This window comes from Vulpes vulpes, chromosome 1 (assembly GCF_048418805.1).
Source record: "Vulpes vulpes isolate BD-2025 chromosome 1, VulVul3, whole genome shotgun sequence".
Classification (NCBI taxonomy): domain Eukaryota; kingdom Metazoa; phylum Chordata; class Mammalia; order Carnivora; family Canidae; genus Vulpes; species Vulpes vulpes.
This window is the reverse complement of record NC_132780.1, coordinates 80,467,737-80,483,968: the sequence shown is the minus strand read 5'-3', so window position 1 is coordinate 80,483,968 and position 16,232 is coordinate 80,467,737. Positions and strand designations below refer to the sequence as shown.

Below are 16,232 nucleotides of genomic sequence, written 5' to 3'. Positions count from 1 at the left end.
CTCACTGCCTTCTTACTCTTGACTGAATCTACACTTGGGCTAGCTTTTAACCTCCTTTAAACCTCTGTTTAAATATTTTTTTAAATATAATTTTAAAATACCTTGTCCTTTTTCTCTTTTGTTCTTTTTTTTTTTTTTTAAATGAATTAGATGTGCAGCAGTTGTGTTTTGAAGTGCCATCAGCTGTGACAGAAATTCCAGATCCCAAGACCGCAGCCCGGCACTCGGGCTCCCAGGACCTGAGGACCATGGAGCTCTCCGACAGCGACCGCCCGGTCAGCTTCGGCTCCACGTCGTCCTCGGCCTCTTCCCGGGACAGCCACGGTTCCTTCGGCAGCAGAATGACCTTAGTCTCAAACAGCCACTTGGGCTTGTTTCACCAAGATAAGGAAGCCGGGGCCATAAAACTGGAGCTGATTCCAGCCAGGCCGCTTTCCAGCAGCGAGCTGCAGCGGGCCGGCCCCGCTGGGCCACAGGACACGGGCGACGGCGGCGACAGGCAGCCCCGGGCCCAGCGGAGAATGGAAGCAAACGGGGCCACCAGAGCAGGTGCAGAGTCGGCCACCAGCCCCAAGCTCCTCTATGTGGATAGGGTTGTTCAGGAGATTCTGGAGACTGAGAGGACTTACGTGCAAGACTTGAAAAGCATCGTAGAGGTAAGGCAAATTCTTTTGTTTTGTTCTTTTAAAGTTTGTCATGCGGGATAAACATGCTTGCAAAATGAAGAGCGAAGCCGAGTGTCCGGGATGTTTTGTCTCCTGAGACTCAGAAGTAGGGTGAATGTTTAGACTGATCGTAACTTAAGAGGAACCCTAGGGCCATATTCGTTGCATTAAAAATCCTCTTAATATTTGCAGTAATGCACTAATCGTGTGTTAGAAGCAAGAATGACAGTCCCAGTGTGTCCACCTGTACATTGTGTTAATAACTGCCCACGGGAGGCTCCCAGTGCTTCCCAGGTGCTGGAGCAGGAGGTCAAGCATCCAGACTTGCTGATGTCAGGTGTGTCCTGACTGAGTCCATCAGGCTATCTTCACTTTATCTTTTTTTTTTAAGATTGTATTTATTCATGAGAGACAGAGAGAGAGAGGCAGAGACACAGGCAGAGAGAGAAGCAGGCTCCATGCAGGGAGCCTGATGTGGGACTCGATCATGGGTCTCCAGGATCACACCCTGGGCTGATGGCAGCACCGCTGAGCCACCCAGGGATCCCCGCTATCTTCACTTTAATCACAATTGTCTACTGGTGTCTGGGAGCTTCCCAGACAGGAACTGATATCAAAGTCCCACCTCCAGAGACTGTGATTGCATGGGCCTGGGGTATGGTCCAGGCAGAAGGATTGTGGAAGATCCCCAAGTGATTTGGGTGAGCCAGGGAGCCACTGTTCAATCCTATTCTCTATTGGTTAGTGTCTTGGGGAAGGGAAAAACCATGGGCTTTATTTTGTCTCAGGCATTTACTTTCTGTTCACTTTTATTGTTAAAATGTTTACATAAATTATTTGACTCCAGGTGAATTTTGCTCAAGACTGTAGGCCAATCAGGAACTCTGGAAATTGAGTTATGAATTGACTTCAATTTATAAATTGGTAATTTTTACTTTATCCTTAAAAACTTGAGCAGCTCAGATGTTAACTCATTTTCAATGAGTAAAATATTAATATTTCAAAGGTAAATTTATCTATTATAAAACTGTACCCACTTTGCTGCTGGTAATAGACCAAGTTCTTTCATTTGTTAGTACCCACTTCCTGTTGTAGACTTATAATCGAAGATGTTTCAGAGGGGGGCACCTGAGTGGCTCAGTCAGTTGGGCATCTGCCTTCGGCTCAGGTCATGGTCCCAGGGTCCTGGGATTGAGCCCGGCATCAGGTGCCCTGCTCAGTGGGGAGTCTGCTTCTCTCTGCCCCTCTCCCTGCTCATGCTGTCTCTCTCTCAAATAAACAAATAAAATCTTTTTTAAAAAATCTTTAAAGGATAGTAGAATATTTGCTGATGAGCACATTCTGCACCAAATATATGCATTTTTAGAGGTTTAGAAAAAAAAATCTGAGGCATAATTGTGTGTTGAATTCCATAAATGACAGAACCAGACACTGCCTACTAAAAATAGCAATGACATAACTTCCCGGTAAAAATAGAAAAATCAATTGATGCTCAACCAAAACAATATGTGATACCAAATGTAGACTACACCAGGCCAATTTTCTTTTTAATTTCAACAATGATGTCATTTGTACTTGAGAATAAATACCTGTGAAACTGCCAAAAATTTTGCAGCCTCTCAGGAAATTCATGGTTGTCAGAGCTTTCTTTGGTCTCTCCTTTTTTCTTTTCTTTCTTGGAAATCCCTCCGCCTGATAAAAAATCACCATCCTGAGAGAGAAGCCCTTAGTTACTGGCTGATATTCCATGAACACAGTTGTTTTTTGCTGAGACTGGTTGATAAACCTTGGTAAGAGGAAGTAGGTAAGATCCGAACAAAAGGGAACCGATAAAAACAGGATACTTTTTGCTAAGTTTCAGTAGAAGTTCTATTCCAAGCTGCCCAGATGTTCTTGCCCCTTATTATTATTATTATCAGTGAGATAACCATGTTTTACACTGGGGCTAGATGGACCTTTTCTGTAAAAAGCCAGAGAGTAAATATGAGGTTTTCTGGGACCGAAGTTCTCTTACAATGGCTCAGCCCTGCTGTTGTAGCTCAAAAGCAGCCACAGACACTACGGCAATGAGTGGGTATGGACTTTCCAGTAAAACTTTAGGGCTAGGTCTGACCCAGGGGCCATAATTTGCCATCCCCTGCTTGACGCTATGAATTGGTGCCTGTGTTTCATTAACTCTAAAATGAGACTAATAAAGAGTAACCCGCCTTTTAGGATTTGTATAAGAATTTTTTAAATGCATGAAAATCTCTTAGAACAGGATGTGGCACATGGCAAACAGTTATAAAAGGAGACTATCCTCATCACCAGCCTCCTCAAAATTTGCTGGTAGAGACTGGTCACCATTTAACTATGCTGTGTTTCACCTAAAGTCTTTCACAAAAATAAAAAAGTTACACCACTGATTCCATTATTATTTTGAATGTACTTGGGATTATTTCCAGTGAATCCACTGAAAATCTGAGGTGACACATAATTAGGGAGAGGAAAGGTAAAAAAGAATGTTGGGAGGAAGGGTATTTGGGGAAGAAAACCCCGACACATAGTGGGAGGCACCCGTGTAGGAAGAAGTAAATGCTGCTTTGTTCCAGAATCCGCCAGAATGCTTTGACTTATTTACCCTCTCCACCTAGAACAAGCCAGACTCTTTAGATGAGGGATTAGTTGTCACAGGCTTTTCTTCACATACTTTTGTTATGTGGCCCCACCTCTGTTTCTCAAGATCACAATTTTCACTGAATGGTTAAACTCATTTTATCTAGTTCTTTCCCTGATGAAGAATAACCAATTATTTTTCCACTTGCTACAACTCCACCCAATAAAGACTGAAAATCAGTATTCTTTCAAGATACAGAGCATCCATTCCATTCTAATTTGTTTCCCTTGATCAATTTCTAACTCATTTTTATAATTCTGTAACTGACTTCTCTCATATCCTCAATTTTTCAAATGCAGAATTTCAAGATGGGAAAGGGGGCTGCTCATTAGCAACCTGCTAATACAAGTTCTCACCATACCTAAGAGGCAGAGCTTTGTTAGTTGGCTCCTTTTCAGCAAGAATTATTTCTGAGGGGGCAAAAACTTCTAAGCATTTCCAGAGATATTGGTAAGTTACATTTCATCTGTGCAGGAGCACATTTCTGACTTCCTACACAGGGCTTTACTGAATCCCATCTAACTAATGCCCTTTGACAGCCTTCCTTAGCTTAATCAATTTCTCCTATAAGTAGCACATTTTATCCATATATAGTATTCAGGCATCATTCCCACAGGTCAGGTTTAGTTTTGTTTTTAGGATTTATCAATGGAAATATTTTTGTGAAAGATCACTGATATATAGGATTTATGAGATATTAACACAGGCACCTGGCTGCCTCGGTCAGCGGAGCATGCAACTCTCAATCTTGGGGTTGTGAGTTCGAGCACCACATTGGGTTTAGAGATTGCTTAAAAATAAAATCTAAAACAAAACAAAACAGAAACCACCATAAACACAATGTGCTTTGACCTGTTCAACCTGGTCCCAGGATAACTGATTTTGGAGAAGAGATCCTTCCAAAGTTATTTAGACAAAAGAATCCCCAGATGTTGGTTACACATACAAAGAAGGCTATACATCTTTCTTTCCCATATGTGGAGAGATTGTATTAATCCCAAATATATAGATCTTTTTCCTTTCCTGTTTCCTGAAAATTTTTAAAATGTTACTAACCTTATCTCTATTCCTCTTTATTCGCATTTATTCCTTTGCCTCGCATCCCCCGCATCCCTCATTGTTTTGAGCTCCCTGCTCCTCCCTCCCCACCATGGCTGTTCCACCCTCCGCTTCTTTGCCAGACATGCTAGCTAGTCATCTAATTTTGTACACCTGACATTTACATTTGAGAGGGGAGAAAGGAAAATAAACAGAAGTGAAATCTTGACTGTCCCCCTTACTCAAAGGAACAACGGAGTTATTTGCATTTCTATATATAGCTCCCAATAGCATTCACAGATAAAATGAGGTAATAAATAAGAAAGCAAGTTTTAAAAGGGAAAAGTAAAGTAGCCAATGAGACAGTTTGTGGAGAACTAGAAATCCGTGGTTGGAAAGTGGAAAATAAGGATCTCTTTCATGTTTAATGGAACCTTACAATGACTGTGTGGGGACTTTCATGGGTAGAGGGGGATTCTTTAATCTTCCTAAATGATCTATAAAAGAGCCTTTGAAAGTCTCATAAGATTTGGCCCCTGATATAGTTTATGGCCTGTTTCAACATTTTAGGAAAGTCTCTAAATAGTTCATAATGTTATATAATGCTATGCAATTAGAAGTTAATTCCCTACTACAAAATGTCAACTTGGATGCTACCTTAAATCATCTTTTGGGACACTGAGGACACGTGTACTTAGTACAAAAAAGTGGGTAAAATACTAAGTATAACATGAGTTTATTTTTTTCTATCACCTTCTAGAGAGCTAAAATTCTTTTCAAGCACCTTTGTCCACACCGTGTGTAAAAAGCTGAGAAGTGAATATCACAGCTTAATGCATAAAACTTAAAGACCCAAAGCCTTAAGCATAGCTTTGTTGAAAGCATTTAAATTAGCATTGTTCAAAAGCCCTAGCTGAACAAGGGTTAGAATGCAGATCTCCGACCCCAGCCCCCCAGCTCTTGTGTTTATCAGTCTACAGGGACTCTTTGTTTAGTGCGCGATAGTGTAGACAGTGTCAGGGTAGGTAGAGGAAAGAAGGATGCTTTTCACACTCTTGGTGACGTGAAACACATTGAAAGCTGTTCTGCCCATTTCCGTGGCTTCAAGAAGCACCAGGTTCATTGGAAGGGACAACCTCACATTTGGGAAGCAAGGCTTCTCTCACATCTGCAGAGGGAAAGAAAGAAACCTAGTGACCAGGCCTGAGGAGTCTATAGGGCCTGTCTGCCATTTCCTCTGTCTAGAGACTTAGCTTTGGGACTCAGACTCAGATAGAATGGAATCTGAGTTAGCTTCTGTCCGGGGAGGCCACCCCCCACTCCAGGACAACACTGTCAGTTTTAGATGTGGTTTTCTGAGGAAGTCTGGCTTTCTGTGGATCCTATGGGAGAAACAACTGTTTGGTGTGGGAAGGGGGCAGTTCATGTCTCTGCCTCTCTGTTCCCTGAGCCATTAAAATAGGATTCTCTGTGGGCATTCTCTGGACCAGTCACAACTGCTTAGGACCCTGGAGAAGAGGAGAAAGAAAGAAAGTTCTGGAACCAAGGGAGAAGGCTGTTGAGAAGAGGTGAATTGTCATGGCTTTTATTACCTTTTTATTTGCAGATGTCCTCACTCAATACTTCCCCTCCAGTTTAAATAACATTTATTACACTGACACTTTTTATGAGGTCGCGCAGAGTGTTTTGAGTACTGGGGGAAATATGTGTTCAATGCTGGAGTGTAGGACTTGGCAGGAATTGTTTTTAATGAAGGCTTGTTATGTGGGTGGATTTCATAAAGAACTTACACTGTGGGATTTGGCACAAGCTAATGTACTTTTTCTTTTACGTGGCATTTGAGTACTTTTATTTGAATGTCTCTATTTGTTTCTTTCCCTCCAAGGGTTTTTATCGTAATGGGTGAAAGAGATCTTTCTTAAAACCATTTAAGATCTATGATAATTTAAAAGCAAACCTGTTAAATAGTTTTCTGTTTGTGTAGGGAGCTATTCCTTAGGTAGCACGTCTCATTGCTGTACATAAAAATCCCTCCCATCCCACTTTGATTATGCGTGTCCAGATCTCTTTATTATTGTTGTGGTGGTTGTGTTGTCATCATGCTCCCTTCTTCCCTACCCTACCTCATTCTCCTCTCTCTCCACCTCAATGACAAAAACTTAGAGGGTAGGAACACAGTGATTTCTTTCCCCTTCTTTTGTTTGTTTTTATTGAAGCATAATTGACATACAATATCCTGTTAGTTTCATGTGTACAATGTAGTGATTTGACATTTGTATACATTGTGAACTGATCATCACAATAAGTGCATTTACCATCTGTCATCCTACAAAGTTAATACAGTATTATTGACTGTATTCCCTGTACTGTACATTATATCCTCATAACTTATTTATTTTCTTTTTTTTAAGATTTTATTTATTTATTCATGAGAGACACAGAGAGGGAGAAAGAGAGAGAGAGAGAGAGGCAGAGACACAGGCAGAGGAAGAAGCAGGCTCCATGCAGGGAGCCTGACATGGGACTCCATCCCCAGTCTCCAGGATCAGGCCCTGAGCCAAAGGGGGCGCTAAACCACTGAGCCACCTGGGCTGCCCAAATCATTTGTTTTCTGACTAGAAATTTGTACCTCTTAATCCCCCTTCACACATTTTGCTCCCTGCCCCCAACCCCCATTCCCTTGGGCAAATACCACTCTGTTCTCTGTACCTGCGCATACTCATTCAATCTGATTTTGTCTGTTTTGGCTTCTAGATTCCACTTATCAAAGTAAAATGATGTGGTATTTGTCTTTCTCTGACTGACTTATTTCACTTAGCATACTACACTCCAGGTCCAAAAATGGCAAGATCTCATTCTTTTTTGTAGCTGAGTAGTATCCCATTATAGAGAGAGAGACCCCATCTTCTTTATCCATTCATTTATCGATGGTTGTTAGGTTGTTTCATATCTTCATATCCATATCTATTGTAAACAATGGTACAATGAACATGGTGCAGATGTTTTCTAATTAGTGTTTTCATTTTCTTTGGATAAGTCTGAGAAGTGGAATTGCTGAGTCATATGGTAGTTCTATTTTAAATTTTTTGAGGAAACTCCATACTGTTTTCCACAGTGGCTGTGCCAATTTGCATCCCCACCGTGTATAACGTTTTATCCACATCACTGCCGACATTTATTTTTTCTTGTCTTTTTGATAATAGCCATTGTGACAGGTGTGAGGTAATATCTCATTGTGGTTTTGATTTGCATTTCCCTGATGATGAGTGATGTTGAGCATCTTTTCATGTGCCTATAGGCCATCTGTATGTCTTCTTTGAAAAGTGTCTATTCAGATCATCTGCCCATGTTTTAATGAGATTGTTATTAAGCTGTATGAATTCTTTGCATATTTGGATATTAACCCCTTATTAGATATATGATTAGCAAATATTTCTCCCACTTTCATTTTGTTGATGGTTTTCTTTGCTGTGCAGAAGCTTTTTAGCTTGATGTAGTCTCATTTGTTTGTTTTTGTTGCCCTTATCTGAAGGGGCAGATCCAAAAAAAAAAACATCAGTAATACTGATGTTGAGGAGCTTACCGCTTAGGTTTTCTTCTAGCAGTTTTAAGATTTCAGGTCTTACATTCAAGTCTAATTCATTTAGAGTTAATTTTTGTATATAGTGTGTGAAAGTGGTCCATTTTCATTCTTTTGCATTTGGTTGTCTAGTGTTCCTGACATTGTTTATTGGAGAGACTGTCTTTTCTCCATTATATATTCTTGCTTCCTTTTTGTAAATTAATGAATAACATATACATAGGTTTATTTTCTATTCTATTCTGTTCCATTCTGTTCCATTCTATTCTATTCTGTTCCATTCTGTTCCATAGATCCATGTGATCTGTTCCATAGATCCATGTGATTATTTTGATGCCAATACTATACTGTTTTGATTATTATAGCCTTGTATTATAGTTTGAAACCAGGCATTGTGATACCTCTGGCTTTTTTTGTTTTTCAAGATAGGTTTGGCTATTTGGGTCCTTTGTGGATCCATACAAATTTTAGAATCATTTGTTCTAGTTCTATGAAAAATACCACTGGAATTTTGACAGGGATTGGAGTAAATCTGTAGATTGCTTTGGATAGTATTGACATTTTAACAATAAGACTTCTTCCAACCCATGAGCACAGAATATTTTTCCATTTATTTATGTCTTCTTCAATTTCAACACAGTGATTTTGAGTGTTCATCTATTCTACCCATTTAATGTGGGAGGGAGGGCAGAGACCTGGGTTTTCACTTTTTTCCAATCCTAAAGAGTTTGCCAATGTTGAATGTTCTGTTGATCAGTCAAAAGGTATTAACAATGAAAATGTCCAAGGTGGACAGCATTTAGTAAAAGCAAAGTGTGTAGAAGTTCACAGAGTTGATATAGAAAAGTGGGTGGGTTGTCTGTTGACAAGAGTTCTTGTGTACTTAATGACTGCTGTCAGTTTAGGTTATTCTCTTCACATTTTATGGTTAGACCTTCAGTTAAAAATTAGGAACATTGTTTAAAATACCTATATTGATCAGATTCTCCTGGGAGCATGGTAAGCAGTGACATCATCAACTGACACCTTAAGCTTTATGACCATTCCTACCACCTCACTGGTTCCCAACATCTGTAAACATACTATGTATCTAACACTTCTAAAGTTTTTAAATATGTGCCTTGATAACAACAACAAAAACACTAAGAAATACTAATGATAACAACTAATATTTGAGTACTTACCATATATCAGGTACCCACTTAAGCCCCATCTTCACTCACAGCCCCATCATATGAGTATTATTGTAATTTTCCTATTTTAGCACAAGAATATTGAATGTACAAAGAGCAAAGTAAGCTGTCCAAAGCCACCAGACAGTGATAGAGCTGGAACTGAAACTCGGGTTTCATTCCAGAACATATTCCTTCTACCAGTAGTCTACACTGTTATTGCAAATCTTCTCTTAGAATCTAGCAAAGAGTTCAGGGTTTTTGCCCTCTTTTTACCCTCTCTGGAGCAGGGTTTTGCAACAGGAGTACCACAGACATTTTGGACTAGATAGTTCTTGGTTGTGGGGGATTGTCATGAGTGTTATGGATGGTTTCACAGCAAACCTGGCCTCCACCCATTAGCTACCAATAGAACCACTACCATCTCCTCTTTTAACAACCAAAACATCTAGACATTGCCAAACATCCTCTGAGGAGCAAAATCACCTCTGGCTGAGGATGTCTGCTCTAAAGATTTGCAACACATCTTACATGTCTGTAAGGATAGGCTAAGCCACAGTCACAAATAGAAACCCCTAATGTAGTGGCTTAATAGAACAGAAATACATTTCTTTCTTCTGGAACAGTTACTTGTGGATGTTCAGGTAGGCAGGAGTGGTGCTCCTGTATATACTCATTTGAGAACCCTGGCTGATGAGGCTCTGCCGTCTTCAGCACCTGACTTTCCAAGATTGCTACAGTCTGTACCATCTCATTGGGCTAGAAGGGCAAGGAGACAGGGACACATGCCTGGGGGAGGTTTCTAAGACAGGCACAGAAGGGGCTCACCCCCCTGGCCTCCTTCTGCAGATGCAACTCTTCGCAGGTGGCCATAACAAACTATAGATATAGTCTTGCTGTGTACCCAAAGAAGGTGGGAAATATTTTGTGAGCAACTGGCAGTCTCCAGTGACACATTATATAGAATTAAAACATCCTCGTTGTGAAACTACACTGTGTGTCCCCCACTCCCATCACTAAAAATAAAAATAAATTAGGAAGAAAGCAAGAACAATTTTGGTGATGCTTATTGCTGAGATTATGGTGACTCCCCTGCCAAGTGGTTCTACAGAATGTTATAAATGAATTCTCCATTTCAGTCTTGGAACAGACTCAGACCGAAGTGTCTTCTCTCCCTTCTCACATACCTTCATCACCTCCTTTTTCTTTATCCTTTCTCCCATCATTCTACTCCTTTCCATGCACACAACCAGCCAATAGGGCTCTTTGGAATTAATGAACACCATTGGTGTAGTATTCCAGTTTAAAAATAGGGCTGTGGGCAGCCTGGGTGGCTCAGCAATTTAGCACAGCCTTCAGCCCAGGGCGTGATCCTGGAGTCCGGAGATCGAGTCCCACATCAGGCTCCCTGCATGGAGCCTGCTTCTCCTTCTGCCTGTGTCTCTGCCTCTCTTTGTGTCTCTCATGAATAAAGAAATAAAATCTTTTAAAAAATAAAAAATAAAAATAAAAATAGGGCTGCTATGTCTAGCAATAGTTCAGGATTTGTGCTTATCTTGCTAGTGTCCTGGGAACATTGTGAGCAAAAGGGAATCAATAAGGATAATGGACTGAAGCCATTAACCATTTAACAGGATGATACTTGGGATCTGCAAGTTTATGGCCACACTGTTAAAGTTTATATGAAACTGAATGCCCTTCTTTAAAACTCATTTCTCAGCCATCCTGAGAGGCCAAAATAAGAATTATGGGTATTTGACCCCCAAAAAAATGAGCAACAAAAGACCAAATTGTGAAAATTGTTTTTATATATTCTTAGCCTTGTATGCGCCAACTCAACGACATTATTATGAATGTTTTTCTGTAAGAAGTTGAAGTCAATTTGCATCCTTCCAGAGGTGATCAATGTATTTACCATTGATAAACAGTAGTCTGTTTACATTGTTAGCCTTCACCTTGGATAAGGTTTTCAAATTACTTTGTAGCAATAGCTTAATGATCACCCATTTTTATAAAAATTATGAGTGCGGAGATGGTCCTCATTGTCTCCCTGAGAAATACTCAACTTCAGAAAATGGAAAGGTCACTCTTGAGTTCCTGAAAGCCCTGATTTGTGACTTGCTTCTTGAAATGTGGGGCGGGATGAATAGTTGAGGTCGGTCTAAGGATGTCGAGAGTATTGGAGGCCGTGAGTCAGGCTTTGTAGGGTATTCTTACTGGGTTGCAAGAGTTCATAATTTGAGAATAGATTATAGATGAGGATTGTCTTAATGCCCATATCAAATGTCTAAGACCCAAGAAAGAGAACATACAGATGAGAGCGGGAAAAGCTATATGCATGTCGAAGTGCCTGCGGTTGGTTCTGTTATTATATGACATGTGGCATGTGTGTTCCTAAAAATCCCTCGCTGTGCAAAACCACATGGGGGAAAAATAAGACTTATAGGAAAAATGAGTTTTGAGCACAACATTCAAAAACATTATCCATGATACTTAAAAAAAAGATAAGAAAAATGAAGACAGTTTTAGACATGTTAAATGGTTAAGAAATACATATCTCCTTTAGTACACATGGCATCTGACCTTGAAGTTGCTTATGGAAGCCACCTGGTTGCCACACCTGCCACCCTCTGTAAGAGAGGAAGAGTACAAGAGGGAGTGAGAGAGAGGAGTGAGAAAAACAAACAATGAAGAGGAAAAAGAACAGAGAACAAAGAGGGAAAATACAAGATAGGCTACGAGGAAAAAGAAAAATTAAAGAGAGAGGAAACCATCCACGGGGTTGCAATTTAGGAGTTATTTTGAAGTAAGGTTACCTGACATGGAGGAGTGTGGCACACGATGCCACTGCAGGTAGACTGAGTTCACTGGTAGGCATTGAGGTGAGTGTGTGAGTATGTGTGTGTTTTGTATTCCTGGGCTCCTCCTTGGAACTGGGGGCAATTTTCTGCATCGACCTAGTGTTTCTCATAGATGAAATCCTACATAAGCAAAGGCAAAGTTAGGAAATTTGAAATAAGTTCAAATTGTTCCTTTGTATGTTAATCATGTTGGGGACAAATTCAGGTTTTCAAAACAAATGTTATAGCAGAACTGACTGTACTTACTCTGAAGTATTATGACTTATTACAAGTCTCTCCACCACCACCCCCATCTTTACTCAGAGTAGAAGATTGAAGAACAGTATTCCTGCTGTCAAAAACACGTGGTCTTCCATTTATCTTCAATGAGACTAATAAAGACTATGACAAATATCCTTAAGGCTCTTTCCATTTCCACCTTTCAGGAAAAAATGATTTGAAAGAATTTCAAGTTCTCTTAGCAGTTTGAATTCATTCATATTTCTGGAAACTAACAAATAGATTTTTTTACCCTAATTTCAAACCAACAAATATGGTTCCTTATAAACACAAATAGTGGTAGGAATTTTTTCCTTTCAGCGCAGGGATTTCCGTAATTTGGTCGAATGTCTACAGACTATAGGATTTTCTGTCTATGAAACTCTTAGTGTACACCAAGAAGATTTAAGGAGTAAATGTTAGTATTTCGGACGTTAAAATTTGAATGATGTTTTCCACCTACACTTGCAGATACAGTTAGACGATGTATTAAAGGAAAGTATAGCCTTACAACGTAATTAGAGGGGAAAAGAAAACAGAAACTGGCCTTTTCACAGACCTGAGTACATTCATTTCTTTTGCATGATCAAGCACTTCCAGGAATACCTGCAACCCTAAAGTCCTTCCCCTTCTATTAGGCTTTGCTTTTAATGCAACATTTTGATTTTTAACAAAAAGGCATTTCAAAAACTTGAGTTAACTCAAGTGATTGAGTAGCTATTATTACTGGTCTGCTAAAGAACTGCTCGTATATTTCAAAGACCGCCTGTGGGCAAAATTCTATTGAAGATTTGCTAAAACAGGTCCTGTTCAGTTGGGTTAGAATCCTGCTGCCTTTTGGATGTGTGCCATCTTGAATATTCAATTATACTGAGTGGGTAGAAAATTACAGAATTCAGGAAATTATGCTCTAAACAAACCAACCTTCAGTTAGAAGTTTCCCATGGCCAGAAATATCTTCCAAAGATGTTTGCACCTTGTGAAACTAATCACATAGAAGGATCTTGGATTATGTGATAAGCTTAAAGCCAAGGGCAACCCCGCTCTTTAACACCTGGAAGAAGAAAAGGCGGCTTGGGCTGATACACAGCGTGTCCACCTACATCATGTAATAGTTTACTGTTTTCTGATCATTCATGTTTTTGCTTTCTCCTTCGTCCACTAAGACTGCTTTGCCACTTAAGGGGTGTATGCAAGTAGCTTGCATAGAATCTTTTAATCTCTTTTTAAAATTGTGGCAAAATAAAAAATATATATATATTCATTTTATTAAAATGATTACAATGAAAATTTATCATTGTAATCATTTTAAGTGTACAATGCAATGGCTTGAGTACATTTACATTGTTGTGCAACCATCACCACCGTCCTTCTCTAGAATTTTTCTAGCAACTGAAACTGTGTACCCCTTAAACAGGAACTTCTCATTCTACCCTCCCTCAGCCTCAGGCAACCCCCATTCTACTTTCTGTCTCTATGGAATTGACTACTTTAGGTACCCCAAATAAGTGGAGTCTATACAGTATTTGTCCTGTTGTGATTGCCTTAGCTCATTTAGATCATGTCTTAGAGGTCCGTCCTTATTAAATATAGTATGTGTCAGAATTTTCTTCCTTTTTAAGATTACATAATATTCCAGAGTCTATATAGACCACATTTTATTTGTCCATCCATCTGCTTTGGACACTTAGGCTGTTTTCAATTGTATAGAATTTTTGATTAAGTAAAATCATACCAAATTACGGAACCAGGAAATAACTCAGCGAGGCCTGCCTGACCACAGGTTCTGCAAGAGTTGAGGCATGTTGGTACATTTTCTTCTCCAAGCCCTCAGCACTGTATCTGACCTTCAACGGGCCACCTGCTGAATGAATGCTCTAGTTTTACCCAATCATTTTTATAGATGAGGAAATAGAGTTTCAGAGAACCAAGAGATTTCCTCAGCTGGATGCAAATCCTGTCGCCACCTTTGATGTTAGGCAGTTAGGGGACTTCTGTAACCTGCAGTTTCTTCATCTTAAAATGAAGCCGAAGGGTACTTGGGTGGCTCAGTCAGTTAAGCATCTGCTTTGGCTCAGGTCATGATCCTGGGGTCCTGGGATCGAGATCTGCTTCAGGCACCCTGCCCAGTGGGGAGCCTGCTTCTCCCTCTCCTCCCCACTCGCGTTCTCTCACTCTCTCTCAAATATTTTTTTCTTAAAGGAAGTGATATTGCATACTTCATAAGACAGTTTGAGGATTAAGGTAATGCCTGTAATAGCCTTGGCATGGACCTGACTCCAAGAAGCGCCCTAGCACTGATAGCTGTTCAAGCCCAGATCCTGAGGCCAAGTATTAGTGCCCAGACTAAGGGCCTATCTCCTGGCCATTTCATTTAGAAACAACTGGCATTGTAAAACACAAGATTTAGCAACTGCCCCTTACACACCAATTGAGGAGAGTTCTCATACATACTTATTAATGAAATTTTCTGCAAGCTTATTATCTGATTGCCCAGTTTCCTATATCTTGGCCACTGCTGAGCATAAAATTGACATGGGCACGTGTGAGGAGAGGAGCTTGTGTCTTCTGTGTCTAGCCACCACATAATTGAGGCACAGCCAGAGAGGTGATACAGAGTGAAATGGCAACAGTTAGAGTCACCTCCTAATACAACCAGTGAAATTGTCCTTTCCCCCCAGCACAAATGTAGGTAGGCTTTGGAGGGGCTCCTGCAAGCCCCAAGAATGTGTCTGGGCTAGTCCACTTGTGAAAATAGTCTGATTGGTACTCTAGGACACTTTCTGCCAACTCCTGTTCTTTTCTTTTCTTTTTATTTTTTTTTAAGAATTTTTATTTATTCATGAGAGATACAGAGAAAAAGGCAGAGACATAGGCGGAGGGAGAAGTAGGCTCCCTATGAGGAGCCCGATATGGAACTTGATTCTGGGACCCCACCCCCACCCCACCCCCGCAATCATGACCTGAGCCAAAGGCAGATGCCTGGCCACTGAGCCACCCAAGCACCTCACCAACTCCTGTTCTGAAGTAGCAGCTGGCTTTGAAGTTCACGTCCTGATTTTAAAAAGTATAAGGTAAAGAAGGTTACCGATTAAATGTATAAATTTACTTAATATTGAGACTTATCCAGCATCTTCAAAAACCACTTTAAGATCCAGTAGAAGAAAGCTGCTTCAAAATAGGAAAAAAGTAAAACATAATGAAGATCCCTTATGAGGAACACACAATTAAGAGGTCATCAGCTAGATTTATACCAAGGATAGTAAGCCTCATAAACAGGTTCAAAGGGGCTATTATTTGAGCAATTAAAAGCTATCACCTAAGAAATCTGGTTAGGAGGAGCAACTAAAAAATAGGAATTTCTCTAAAGCAGAGGCTGAACTTGATTATCCCCTGGAGAGCAGATACTAGTCTTGTCCCAAGCCACACCCTGGGCCAAGGAAACCTGCACTGGTTTTTCTAAAGCGCTCCAGATCCCAAAAGGCAATCGATGTTGAGGCCTACAGTCTTAAAGGGAATTTTTTGTTTCATTGTCATGAAGCAAACAACCCATATCTAAAGACAACGCAAATTACCACCCCACATTCCCTGCAAAATATAACAAAATGATGAAAAGCTAAAATCTGTGAGAACTAGATGGACCCAAATCCTGACTCTGCCATTTTCCTGTGTAATCTTGGACAAGTTACTGAACTGTTCTATGTCTCTACATTTTCACCTGTGAAATGGAAATAATAGAGTCATGATGAAAATATATAAGGCTTTCCCTGCAAAATGCTTCACATGGTGCTAGGCACCCAGCAAGCACTCAAATGAGAGTTGTTATTATATGATTATTAATATAATTGGAATTATTTGGAAAGGCCAGTAATTTCTGGTAGGTTTTAAAGTATCATCCATTGTTGTGTTTGCTAATCTATGGTAAAATATGATTTCCGAAAATTATTTTAACTGTGCAGCTTAGAAACGGGTGGGTTCTATCTCATTGCAGTTTTTAGTTTC

The 16,232-nt window shown here is 40.1% G+C and overlaps 1 protein-coding gene across 6 annotated transcripts in view; it reads left to right on the top strand.

The window, feature by feature from the left end:
* The window catches only part of PLEKHG1 (pleckstrin homology and RhoGEF domain containing G1), a 225,168-nt gene that overhangs the window by 131,236 nt on the left and 77,700 nt on the right, over window positions 1-16,232 (top strand). For all 6 annotated transcript variants that reach the window (XM_072767954.1, XM_072767936.1, XM_072767926.1 and 3 more), the window contains one exon: window positions 151-656. In XM_072767954.1, the coding sequence (XP_072624055.1) occupies window positions 249-656 (408 nt within the window). In that variant the 5' untranslated portion in view covers window positions 151-248. The remainder of the gene's footprint in view (window positions 1-150; window positions 657-16,232) is intronic.